Raw genomic sequence first — 12,308 nt, forward strand, 5'->3', positions numbered from 1 at the left:
CAAACATGTGGCGAGTGTAAATCGAACAAACGTGTAGACACACTGAGAAGGTAGATCAGTTAGATGTGTCAAACGATTCAATTGTGTGAACGGGGAGCCCAACACTAAGCTAGAAGAATGCTCTAGAGAAGGTTTTTTTGAATTTTCTCCTAAGAAATGTCGTTAATATCGAACATCTTTTTTTAAGTCCGTTATAATTATGAAAGAATGGTAAGTATTGATGTCCAAGATTTGATTTGGATTCATAATTTATAGACATTATTGAAACAAACCCTAACCCTAAATCAATACATGTGCCCACAAATTAGCATTGATTAATTACGATTGACATAAACACGCCCTTAAATCGAGTGAAAAGAACATGAAGAAATATTGTTTTCTTCATCAAAACAAATGCAGTATACAGCGCTGAGAATGGCGAATTAAATTCATACATTTCTCGGTCTCTGCCTCCATACTCATGCGTTGGATTCAAATCGGCTGGAGGACGAGAAGAATCAAAGGCTGAGCTGAAAAGGTAATCCAATTCTCTTCTTATGTTGCCTGATATTTATCTTTTGATCCGTTTTTCTGGGCCTAATTGCTGTTTGTTTGTTTGTTTATCAGATTGGATAACCTGCAGAAGCCAACGTTCTGCTTGCATCTTTTTGATTTATATTTCAAGCTCCATTTCTGGTGTTGATGAAATTTGGTTCTGGTGAGATTTCCCTCTTTCGACTGTGATTTGATTGATCCTTCCTAATCACATTTGATTTGCTTTAACTGGTTTTCTGATATCTGTAATTTGAATGATTCAAATGATAAAACCATTCAAATTAAACGTATATAGAATGTGTAAAACAGGGAATTTTGTTGGCTGATTTAGTATCTTCTCTGTTCTTGCTTGTCTGTTGCGTTGATTGAGATTCTGTACCAATGTCTTTTTTCATAATTCCATGGCCCAGTATGAACCAACGGTTATCTCATTTTCGTTTGCAAGTTACTAGTTATAAATGTAATTATAAAACCAAGTTCCTTGATCTTTTTTCGCCCCCAAATGTCTCTGTGACTCAGTAAGCAGACAAAGCTTCAAAGGCAACATTTTTTGGTTGTCCTGTTTTAAAGGAATAGCAGTTAATAAAGCTAACTTATTTCCGAGAACATAATTGTGTGGTTCTTTACAAAACAGTGCTTCCTGTATCATATTAGTTATCACGATCTCCACAATGGTATGATATTGTTCATTTTGAGCGTATGCTCTCATGGCTTTGTTTTATGTTTCCCGAAAAGGCCTTATACTAATGGAGATGTATTCCATACTTGTAAACTCTGATCATCTCCTTAATTAGTCAATGTGAGACTCTCTCTCAACAATCCTCCCGTCGAGCAAAGTACACCATAGAGTCTCCTCTGAGACTTATGGAGCTCTCGAATAGCCTCCTCTTAATTGAGGCTCGACTCCTTTGGAGCCCTCGAACAAAGTATACTCTTTATTCAACACTTTAGTCACTTTTGATTACACTTGAGACTCACAACTTCTTTGTTCGACACTTGAGAATTCTATTGACATGGCTAAGTTAAGGGCATGACTCTGATACCATGTTAGGAACCACAACCCTCCACAATGGTATGTTATTGTCCACTTTTAGCGTAAGCTATCACGGCTTTGTTTTTTGTTTCTCCAAAATGCCTCGTACCAATGGAGATGTATTTCTTACTTATAAACCCTTGATCATCCTCTTAATTACAATGTGGGACTCTCTCCCACAAATCGTCAAACATATCATTCCTATTGTTCTGTTCTAAAGGTTCCTATTGCTCCTTTTCCTATATCATTCCTTCCAATAGCAATCCTTCTTGGATGACTTGCTAAGTAAGGTTACTTCTGTTGTGTAATGGACTAATCTCTTTGTTTTTGGAAATTGATAGAATAATGATCAAGGATATGCATTAACTTTCTAGGATTATACTTTTTCTTTCTTTTCCTTCTTACCATATGTTGCTGCATTGTTCTTGTACTTGCTACTCTGTCTTGTTTACACTTTTATCTACAAATATAGAACACACGGACATTTTCTCAACGATTGTTCATAAACTTACATCTGTAATTGAAGAAACTTTCTACACTTCTAGTCAATATCCATATCGATTTATATTCTGTTGAAAATTTTCCTGGAATCCTTGATAAATTGAATTACCTCGAGACCGTAGAAGAAGTAGCCGGCATAATTTGCAACAGATAGCGTTTTCTAAAGCATATTCTGGTCTATACTAACCTTAAACACTTTTCTTTGGTCTTGCTCCAACACCACTGCTTCATATTGACCTGTAGTTGGTGCCATTTTAAGATCTCTTTCAGTTGATATGATAAACACCTTTTGGAGATTCATCTGGTTTCACTTCATCTTTGGATTAACTTTTTTCTTACTTGTGGATGATCCATGCACTTGAAGATCGACTTAAAAGAAGATTCATCATAAATTCAAGCTTCAAAATGAAATTTCATCTTAATGATCCACTGTACTACTGTACTGACAAGCTGTATGAACACTGCTTGTATTAGACTAGTAGTGATCTTAATTTACCAGCCAAGATGTTGAGTGTTGACCAAATTGGGCATCTACAGCCTGTAGGAATATGTTCAGTCAGTTTGCTTTATAGATGCCCAAAGAATGTGTTCTAGTTGACCAATACTCGGAACTTTCTGTCACTCAGGTTTGTTTTTTTGTTCTTTCATCTTTTTGGCACGACATTCGGGATATTGATCTACCCTATGGTTTAGAAGAATTAATGTGATTACAGTCGCGAGTATTATAAATGAAAACCAACCAACAGGGAGTGAAAAACTTCAAACGGGCACATAACACACGTTTGAGGTAGGTAGTCTGTCTTTGTTGTATTTGGGTCCGGTTGCTGTGTGATTTAAGCTTGTATTGGTGAAAGGTTGCCATGTGGGTCCATCTGTTGATGAATTATCTTTTTCTCCTATTGCTCATTTCTTTGGACCTCCCACATACCTCACGTTTCAGATTCTCCTATTCGGAAGACTTAAAAGACTCGTTCTTCTTCAAGCATACCGGTGTATTATATACTTTTGTTTTCCCAAAAGTTCACATTTCTTACATTGAATCTGAAGATGGGAGGCGTGGCCAAGGACCTCACTGCCGGGACGGTTGGAGGGGCATCACAATTGATATGTGGACACCCATTTGATACCATAAAGGTCAAGTTACAAAGCCAGCCCGTTCCACTTCCTGGCCAGTCTCCCAAGTTCTCCGGCGCCATCGATGCTGTCAAGCAAACTATAGCAGCTGAAGGCGCTGGCGGGTTGTACAAGGGTATGGGTGCTCCTCTCGCAACTGTGGCAGCGTTCAATGCCGTCCTCTTTTCAGTAAGAGGGCAAATGGAAGCGCTGGTAAGGTCTCAACCCGGTGTACCCTTATCTGTCAATCAGCAGGTGGTTTGTGGAGCTGGGGCTGGAGTTGCTGTATCGTTTCTCGCTTGCCCCACCGAATTAATCAAGTGCAGGTTCATTTTTTCGATCTTATTCCAATCGTCTTACCACCCCATCTTCCATATCCTTGAGGATTCACAAAGATAATCAGATAGTACTGATGCCAAAACATTGATTCTAAATACTATATGTATAGTTTTGTTATTTGTTGGAGGAATTGACTGTAACCATCAATTTTCAGATTGCAAGCCCAAAGTGCATTGGCACAATCCAGTTCAGCTGGCCTAACAGTGAAGTACGGAGGGCCAATGGATGTCGCTCGCCATGTCCTCAAGTCAGAAGGCGGTGTAAAGGGTCTCTTCAAGGGACTGGTTCCTACTCTAGCCCGTGAAGTACCCGGAAATGCAGCCATGTTTGGTACGTATGAGTTGCTGAAGCAATGCTTTGCAGGTGGTCCGGACACTTCAAACCTCGGAAGAGGCTCACTGATTGTGGCTGGAGGATTGGCTGGAGCTTCATTCTGGCTCTCCGTCTACCCAACCGACGTCGTCAAGAGTGTAATTCAAGTCGATGATTACAAAAACCCGAAGTACTCGGGGTCGCTCAATGCATTTAGAAAGCTCTTAGCCTCGGAAGGAGTTAAAGGGCTATACAAAGGTTTTGGTCCTGCCATGGCCAGGAGTGTTCCTGCAAATGCAGCTTGTTTCCTGGCTTATGAGGTAACCAGATCAAGCTTGGGATGATTAAGCATCCTTCTTGAGTTATATCTTTTCATTTAAACTCATAGAAGCTATGTCTTAGGTTAGAGGCACCAATAAGACAGTGTAAACGATGTAAACCATCTGATACTAAGTTTTGTTCCTTCTTCGATATCAAAATTTCTTTCAAGATCAAAATAGACGACACCGTATCCATATATGATGATATATAGAGAGTGCTTTGTTATCTTAAGTGGTATAAGTGTCGTGTTTGAGCTTGGAAAGCAAAACAAAAACAAATTTGGAAAAAGTTCAGAAGAAATAGTTTGATCATCTTACTTTGATTTCTCGAACCGAAAGATCCATGAATCGGGAGCTTATTCCTCGCACCAGTTCCAAACTAGTTTCTCCCAGTTTGTTATGATCATTCAGGAAATATATCTGAGAACTCTCGTACAACTTTGAAGTAAGCTACCAGTGCCTATTGGCAAGAACTGGACTTGGATTTGTTAGTAGTGTTCACCCCCTTGTTCTCGAGACAAGGCAAATAGGGATCTATTTATTCAACCTTTCTCTAAGGTTGAGTCCAACCAGGTGGACATGATGATATGTGGGAAGATCCACAGGAACCTCTCGTGTGACCTTACACACGAGTATCTATTTTATGAGATCGATCTTGCCTTAAGTCATTCATTCTACTCCTATGCAAAATGATTTAGGTTGCTTCACCTACGACATGATGATAACTCTTTATACGATGTAGCGTGAGTATACATATGCTTATTTGAAGGGAGAACCATTAGTTCATTATTAGAGAAAAGATACACCAACACACATGTCGAATCATATTAAGTGAAATATTAAATTATCATTACAGAAATATAGATAAAGTTTATTATCATAAAATTAAATGGTATCTATTACGTAAACACAAACTAAAAAGTTTTAAGAGCTTCGAATTTTACATGCAGTTATTATTCAATGAATTTAGCTTTGAATTAAATATAAGAAAAGAGAAAATTAATTTTAACTCAAATTCAATCATAAATCTAAATATTTCAAACATAAAATTTACTTTTACATCTCATCAAATAATTTTTTAAGGTCGGAATGTCAAATTTTGACCGTAAAAGAAGCATAAATTTTATCAAAATCTGAGACCTGGCGTAGGGGCAAAGCCGTTTTACTAAGTTATGAGAAGAAAGAGCGAAACAACTAGGTTGATGTTTAGATAGTACAGACAGATGCGTTTGGTAAATTTAGTCTAAAACTATTGGTTTGAGAGATGATCTCAAGTTAGAGGTTCGTGATCTACGACCAGCCGGGAGACGATGGTTGTAGTTCACGTGTCAACTCTTTTTGCATGAAAGGAACGTCCGAGCCATAGAATACACTAGACCACTACTATCCTAATGGGAGTTTACTCTTCACTTAGCAAATCACAAATGGACAAATAATGAAACAAAAGCACAGAGTGTGGGCCCCACGCTTCTGTTTTTTCATTTCCTCACATTCGTCATTAAATTCCCATAGAGAAGATAGAAAAAGAAATCGGGAGAAATTTTGGAGCAAAAGAAAATGGAGAAAGGCGAGGGCGGCGATCGCGACGGTTCGTTAGAAGCGGAGCAGCAGGAACCGAACTCTGATGAAACTTACCTCACCACTCACCACCTCGCTGCTCCGCCGTCCGGCCTGTCTGAGGACGAGTTTGACGAGTTGAAGGACTTCGTAGCGGAGTTCCACATCTACAAACTCAGCAGCGGTCGCTGCTCCTCCTTGCTAGGGCAGCGGATACAGGCACCGCCGGAGGTCGTCTGGTCTGTTGTACGGCAATTCGACAAGCCGCAGAGTTACAAGCACTTCATCAAGAGCTGTACGGTGAGCGAAGGATTCACATTGGAGATAGGTTGCACAAGAGAGGTGAATGTAATTTCAGGCCTACCGGCGGATACGAGCACGGAGAGGCTTGATATTCATGACGACGAGCGTCGAGTCATCGGATTCAGCATCATCGGCGGCGAACACCGCCTCAGAAATTACCGATCGGTGACTTCGGTGCATCAATTGGAACGGGATGGTCAGATATGGAGCGTGGTTCTGGAATCGTACGCAGTGGATGTTCCGCCGGGGAATACGGAGGAGGATACTCGTCTGTTCGCCGATACGGTTGTGAAACTGAATCTGCAGAAATTAGCGTCCGTCACTGGAGAGATGAATCGAGGAGGTAATCGATGATCTTCTTCCAGCGATTTAAATCATCTCGAACATCTATCTCTTTGATTATCTCTTCGATTGAGAATCGAAGCAAGAATAAGTGAAATTTGAAAATGAAATTGAAATTTGCGATTGGAAATGAATTTTTCTTGATGAGATTTTGTTTCTTTTCATTTTCATCTGCTTTGAGTTTTGATTGTTGATCTTTTTCTGGAAAAACTCATCGGATTTTACTGTTTTCTTTTGGTTTGCTCGATTTCAACAGACAGAGACAAGGCAAGTGATCAAAGTCAATAATGGCGTAGGATGTGGAGTGCATTTCGGTAATGCCAGTGTACAGAACTGCTGAAACGGTGTCGTTTTAGTTCAACTCTCTCTCTTCAACGTATTGGATGAGAATTTGATTTTATATGGAATTACGTGAAATGAAAATTATCATAAACGAAATTATAAAGTATGGTGTACAAGAGATTTGACACTCACAAACTTTGACATCTACCTCCCAATATAATAACATGACGTAGCTTATTTATCTTTGATTGCATATAATAACATGGTTACGTAGCTTATTTATCTTTGATTGCTTCTAAGAGTAAAGAATTTATTTATCTTTGATTGCTTCTAAGAGTAAAGAATGTTTCTACTGATCAATATGAGTTCTTTTAACATGTTTTGTCCTCATTCAGACTCTACTAAAATAATTTCTAGGAGGTCTACTTTTAATATTTTTAACCTCTGGAGGATGCAAATAATAACTACCAATTTCTTTAAGCATTGATTAATTATCATATTCTTATGATTGTTCTCATTCAAATATGTTTTCAATTCCTCATGTGTGATCTCGATCTATTCATGTGTTTTAGATCACATAGATGGGTGAGTAAGAAATTTAATATGAGAGGATGAGCCCACAATATCATCTATAAAACCCAAAAATGCAAACCTGATATCTCATAATCGATTTAATAATTCTGAAATAACATTTTTCTTTTTTATATCTTTTTGTCTCTTCAATTTCTTGAGAATACCAAAATATCTCAGATCATAGACATTTAGAGGAATTAAGCTTCCTGGACCAAAAAGACTAAAGGTCAAAACTTTTGATACTTTTTAGAAGTTTGGGGGAGATAGATTAGGAAATTTCCACTCTTAGAGACCTAATTTCTTCTCAACATTTCTTCCAACCGAAAAAGTGTTTAAATATAAGGCCAAAATTTGAAACTTTTAAAACTACCAAGTCGGAAAAAAGAACACACATGTGAGATCTCACATCGGTTAAGGAGGAGAACGAAACATTCTTTCTAAGGGTGTGGAAACCTCTCTCTAGTATATGCATTTTAAAAACCTTGAGAGAAAGCCCGAAACGGAAAGTTCAAAGAGGATAGCATCTGGTAACAGTGGGTTTGGGCTGTTACAAATGGTATTAGAGCTAGACATTGAGTGATGTACTAGCGAGGAAGTTGAGCCCTCAGGGTGGACACAAGTAGAAATGTCAACAACGATGCTGACCCTGAAGAGGGTGGAGATTGTGAGATCCCACATCGGTGGGGGAGGAGAACAAAACATTATTTATAAGGGTGTAGAAACCTCTCCCTAACAGAAGCATTTTAAAAACCTTGAGGAGAACCCTAGAATGAAAAACTCAAAAAAGACAATATCTGCTAGCGATAAGCTTGAGTCATTGCAACACACCAACCATAGAGACTAAATCATATATTTAACCTACACTTAGCAGAAAATTTGACTTAAAATGAGCTAAAAATTCTTCACAATATGATATAAATTGAAAATAAATCCCACAACAACTCTATAAAGCTTTATTTTCCCTATACAGACAAAATCTAGAGCTTACTTTCTCAACCCGAAGAAAAAAACATACGATGTTGACTATGACTTCATGACCGTTCGATGGATAAAGGTTCCACAGGTTGAAATGAACACAGCATAACAAAAGCAGGCAGCTACAAATGAAACAAAGGCAACAAAAGAACAGATCTATAAACCAGCTAAAAAAATAACTCAGATACCAAATAATGTTGATTCCATCATCTTACAGAGAATTGGACAATTATTCAACTAGACCGACCCCAACCGACCAAGCTATCGACTTGACATCTACGATCCTATGTCTAATGCTACAGCTCTGTTCTTCCTGTTATATATAGTAATACAAATTTGCCTAAAAGGAAAAAAGAAAACATTACAGAAGTTACAGAATTAGATTTTTCGAAACCGAAAATGAGAAGCAAAAGGATTTTACAATTTAAAGTGTTAAAAAATTGAACTAATAGAAAGATATGAAACAGCAAAAGGGTAGAGCTACTAGCTGACACCGTGAGTTTGGTATCCATGTTCAAAATGTCAGCAGACATGGAGCCCTTAAACACGACGAGGGTGCGTGCGTTACTGATCTCTCCATCTTGGACTCATGATTGGAAAAAACCCTGAAGGAGACAATGGAAACATAAGACCTGGGGAAGGTGGTGGATGAGGCCCTGGACCTAAGATCCCGGATTGAGGCATGGCTGGAAATGCAAAATTAGGAGTCAATGGCGGAGAAAATTGTATTCCTGGTGAGAGTAATGGATAGGGTGATTTAGGGGACAACAAATTGTAGTAACCAGTTGGAGAAGGCAATAGAAACTGCGAAGTCGGGGACGGTAAAAGGGCGGGACTGTTCCAGTGCGGTGAAGGCAAGTTCGGCATAGGGGGTGGAGGAGGACCATTGAATCTTGGGGATGGAAGAGCAGGAACAGGTGGATTAGGATTAGGATTAGGCAATAAACCAGATGGAGGTGTTTGAGGATGCATTTGACCAGGAATCTGTGGCTGTGCTACTGGAGATGGATTCATCATAGAATTTTGAAGGTACCGCATGTATGCCGAAATAGGAGACTCGGCAGCCGGGTTCGGCCAATGCGAGTTTCCTCCCGGTGCCAATGGAGGTGGTGGCTGAGCAAACTGTACAGCAGGCCTATGCATATTGTTATTGACTAGACCCTGCGGTGGAGGCACAGGAACTTGGCCAGGAACAGGAGGAGCAGGCATGTTCGGTTGATTCATCGGAGTTAACGGAGGAGGTCTAATTCTCTGCAAACGCATACTTTGGGGTTTTGGAGGATTTTGTGGAGCTCTAGGAGGAGGAGGAGGAGGAGGAGGAGTGTCCTGAGATGGTGAGCCTGTAAGCTGCTGCACAATATTCCGAAAATCATTCTTACTTATATTGTAAATTTGTGGCTGGGGTTGAGGCCTAGCAGCAGTATTTCCAAAACTAGGCTGATGTATTGGACTCTTCCTAATGTTCTTCCCCATTTTATTCACTCCCAAATTCTCATTCTGCCTGTTCCTATCCATCTCCACCGCAAACAAATCCACTAGAACAGCAAGAACAGTCGAATGAACAGCAGAAATTTGAAAATGCAGCCCAATCTCTGGAGAAATTTGAAGATTCTTCTTCTAAATCCAAACGCAGCAGAAATTTGAAGATTCCGGCCAGAACGAACAGCAAGAACAGTCGAATGAACAGGAAGATAAATTCAACCACAAAACTGAAGAAATCGAAAACAAGAACAGAATCATACCGTCCTTTCGATCCTCGGCAGTTTAAACATCTCAGAAACCCAAAAAAGGGCGAAATAGTCTGAAGAACAGCAAACCAAGCGCTGTCACGAACTGAATTAAACAGGGTTCCAACGAACAAAGATTGTAAGGTCTTAAAAATAAGAAGAACAGGGAAGAAAAAGGAAGATTAGGCGGTGAAATTGAGGATCTGAGACGACGAGGAGGAAGAGGTCCAAACCCTAAGAAGGAAGAGGAGATCAAAGGTGCGAAGAAAAAGGCAAGGATGGGATCAAAAAGACGCGAAAGCGAAGAGAAAAAAACAAAGGAACAATTGATTTGAAAGTCAACGGGAAAATTGAAGAAATGGAATGATTTTGAATTCGGTGGTCAGAAATTTGTTCCTGAAATCAGTCGGCGATCGATGGCTGGAAACAGAGAATGAGCCCCAACTTGGAAGTATTCTGGGCTTTTGAGAGAGCCTCGTCAAATTATACCACCTTAATTCGAATATTCCACAGCTCATACCTAAATTTTATATTCAAGAAATTAGTTAAATTTTAAAAGAGTCAAATATTAATAATAAACTACTTAGTCAAATTTAATAAATATTCCCTTAAATAGGTTGTTAATTTATTATATTTACATTCCATCGTATAATATTGTCCATTTTGAACATAAGATCTCATGTTTTGCTTATAAACTCATGCACGATGTGGGACTTCTTTCATAAGAGCGGACTTCTTTCATAAGAGCCATGTCAACAGAACCATGTCTTCAATGCCATGTCAAGAGAACCGTGCGTATTTAACAAAGAAATTGCGAGCCTTGAATATAAGGCCAGAGTGAAGATTACTGATACTTCAAAGAAGAGGAATTGTCTTAATATTGTTGGACGGGTAGGTGATTATTGAAGGGTGTTAGACGAACACGACTCTCCACAATGGTATGATATTGTCCACTTTGAGCATAAGCTCTCATGACTTTGCTTTGGGCTTCCCAAAAGGCCTCACACCAATGGAGAGTGTATTCTTAGATTATAAACCCATGACCATTTCCTAAATTAACCGATGTGGTACTTTCATCATCCAACACCTCCCCTCGAACAAAGCACGCCTCCCCTTAATCGAGGATTGACTCCTTTAGGGAATTAATTAATTAATTAATTTTTTACTTTTTCTTATTTTTTAAATTTGATTGAAATAAAATTATAATTTAAGTGATACATTTATAGTTATGAGTTGAAATTCAAATAAAATTAAGTGATAAAATGTAAATAAATAAATAAAAATATTTTCATCATAAGTTCAAATCATCCCATTCCTAAACAAATTTCAAATTAAAAAAATATATTTAAAAAGCGAGAGAGAGAGAGAGAGAGAGATAATTTTAGGGTTAGGAATTGGGAGATGATTCCTTTTCCTCTCGGATGGCTCGAAGATCCTCAAAGCTCCAATCCCTCCTCATCCCCGCGCTTCTAATCAGCCTCGGCTCCTTACCAGGGCCGCCGAAAGCGACGGTGCCAGTGCTGTGAAGACGGCGGTGGCCCATCGGCGCCACCTTATTCTCCGTCCGGACCCGAAACCCGTCGCTGTTTTGGCGAGTGGGAGGGCGAAACGAGAGGTTTCCCGTCCAGCTTCTGTCCGGCGACTTGGCCTGATCGGTGAAGTATTCATTCTGCTCGAGGTCTTTGTTGGAGTCCGATCTCTGCAAGAAGAGTTGACACGAGAGGCAATTCAGACTCATGATTACAGATTCAGAGGAGGAAGAAGACGACGGAGAGGAGAGGAGAGGAGAGGAGAGGGTTTTGGAATTGCGGATTCGATTGAAAGAGACGAATTTAGGGTTTTTAATTGGGAATTTCACGAAATCCGTAATTACAGCTTAACCAGCCCCTAATTTTAGCCTTATTCCTCCCAATTTTAGGGTTTTTAAATGGATGAGGCTCACGATTCTAATTTTGAAAGATTAGAGATTTTGGGTATTAAATATTTGAAGATTTACCATCTATTCATACGAGCATGACTCTTGTACCATGCAAACCCAACTTTTCACAATGGTATGATATTCTCTACTTTGAGCTTAATCTCTCGTGGCTTTCTTTGGGCATCTCCAAAAGACCTCATAGATATTATTCACTTTGAGCATGAGCTCTAATTTTCCTCTAAATTTCTCCAAAAGACTTTTGTTTATAAACCCATGATCATTCCTTATCATCATCCAACACTAATAACCCTACCAATCCCGATTATCCAATCCAAACCATCAAATTTAGTGATGGACTCGTGTTTTAATTTTAACAAAATAATAATAATAATAATAATTTCACATGAAATTAATGGGGCATAGAAAAAAATAAAACCAAACTTTTATAATCTAATTTCAAACAAGACCTACTTTACATG

The 12,308-nt window shown here is 39.0% G+C and overlaps 3 protein-coding genes across 4 annotated transcripts; 2 read left to right on the plus strand and 1 right to left on the minus strand.

Annotated features, from left to right (window-relative positions):
- The first annotated feature begins 300 nt into the window (after nucleotides 1-300).
- Nucleotides 301-4,381, plus strand: LOC111498461 (mitochondrial carnitine/acylcarnitine carrier-like protein). Of its 2 annotated transcripts, none has more exons than XM_023149723.1 (4): nucleotides 301-517; nucleotides 607-697; nucleotides 3,116-3,507; nucleotides 3,675-4,381. In XM_023149723.1, the coding sequence occupies exons 3-4, from the start codon at nucleotides 3,116-3,118 to the stop codon at nucleotides 4,174-4,176; spliced, it is 894 nt and encodes a 297-aa protein (XP_023005491.1). In that variant the 5' UTR covers nucleotides 301-517; nucleotides 607-697; the 3' UTR covers nucleotides 4,177-4,381. The 2 variants fall into 2 exon arrangements, with proteins under 2 accessions (XP_023005491.1, XP_023005490.1); XM_023149722.1 differs by having other exon boundaries at nucleotides 3,009-3,507; nucleotides 3,675-4,349.
- A 1,293-nt stretch (nucleotides 4,382-5,674) lies between these two features.
- On the plus strand, nucleotides 5,675-6,769 carry LOC111498494 (abscisic acid receptor PYR1-like). Its single transcript, XM_023149762.1, has 2 exons — nucleotides 5,675-6,355; nucleotides 6,611-6,769. The coding sequence occupies exons 1-2, from the start codon at nucleotides 5,710-5,712 to the stop codon at nucleotides 6,640-6,642; spliced, it is 678 nt and encodes a 225-aa protein (XP_023005530.1). The 5' UTR covers nucleotides 5,675-5,709; the 3' UTR covers nucleotides 6,643-6,769.
- A 1,572-nt stretch (nucleotides 6,770-8,341) lies between these two features.
- Nucleotides 8,342-10,389, minus strand: LOC111498452 (protein HAIKU1-like). Its single transcript, XM_023149710.1, has one exon. It carries the CDS (start codon nucleotides 9,697-9,699, stop codon nucleotides 8,749-8,751), a length of 951 nt encoding a protein of 316 aa, XP_023005478.1. The 5' UTR covers nucleotides 9,700-10,389; the 3' UTR covers nucleotides 8,342-8,748.
- Between the last annotated feature and the right edge of the window lie 1,919 nt (nucleotides 10,390-12,308).

Source organism: Cucurbita maxima, unplaced genomic scaffold, assembly GCF_002738345.1.
Source record: "Cucurbita maxima cultivar Rimu unplaced genomic scaffold, Cmax_1.0 Cma_Scf00025, whole genome shotgun sequence".
Taxonomy (NCBI): Eukaryota; Viridiplantae; Streptophyta; class Magnoliopsida; order Cucurbitales; family Cucurbitaceae; genus Cucurbita; species Cucurbita maxima.

What these genes read in the sequence shown, in the direction of transcription:
- LOC111498461 (XM_023149723.1), top strand. Translation starts at nt 3,116, where the DNA reads ATGGGAGGCGTGGCCAAGGACCTCACTGCCGGGACGGTTGGAGGGGCA. An exon ending in ACCGAATTAATCAAGTGCAG is followed by an intron (nt 3,508 to 3,674) that starts GTTCATTTTTTC and finishes ATCAATTTTCAG; the next exon opens with ATTGCAAGCCCAAAGTGCAT.
- LOC111498494 (XM_023149762.1), top strand. Translation starts at nt 5,710, where the DNA reads ATGGAGAAAGGCGAGGGCGGCGATCGCGACGGTTCGTTAGAAGCGGAG. An exon ending in TGGAGAGATGAATCGAGGAG is followed by an intron (nt 6,356 to 6,610) that starts GTAATCGATGAT and finishes CGATTTCAACAG; the next exon opens with ACAGAGACAAGGCAAGTGAT.
- LOC111498452 (XM_023149710.1), bottom strand. Translation starts at nt 9,699, where the DNA reads ATGGATAGGAACAGGCAGAATGAGAATTTGGGAGTGAATAAAATGGGG.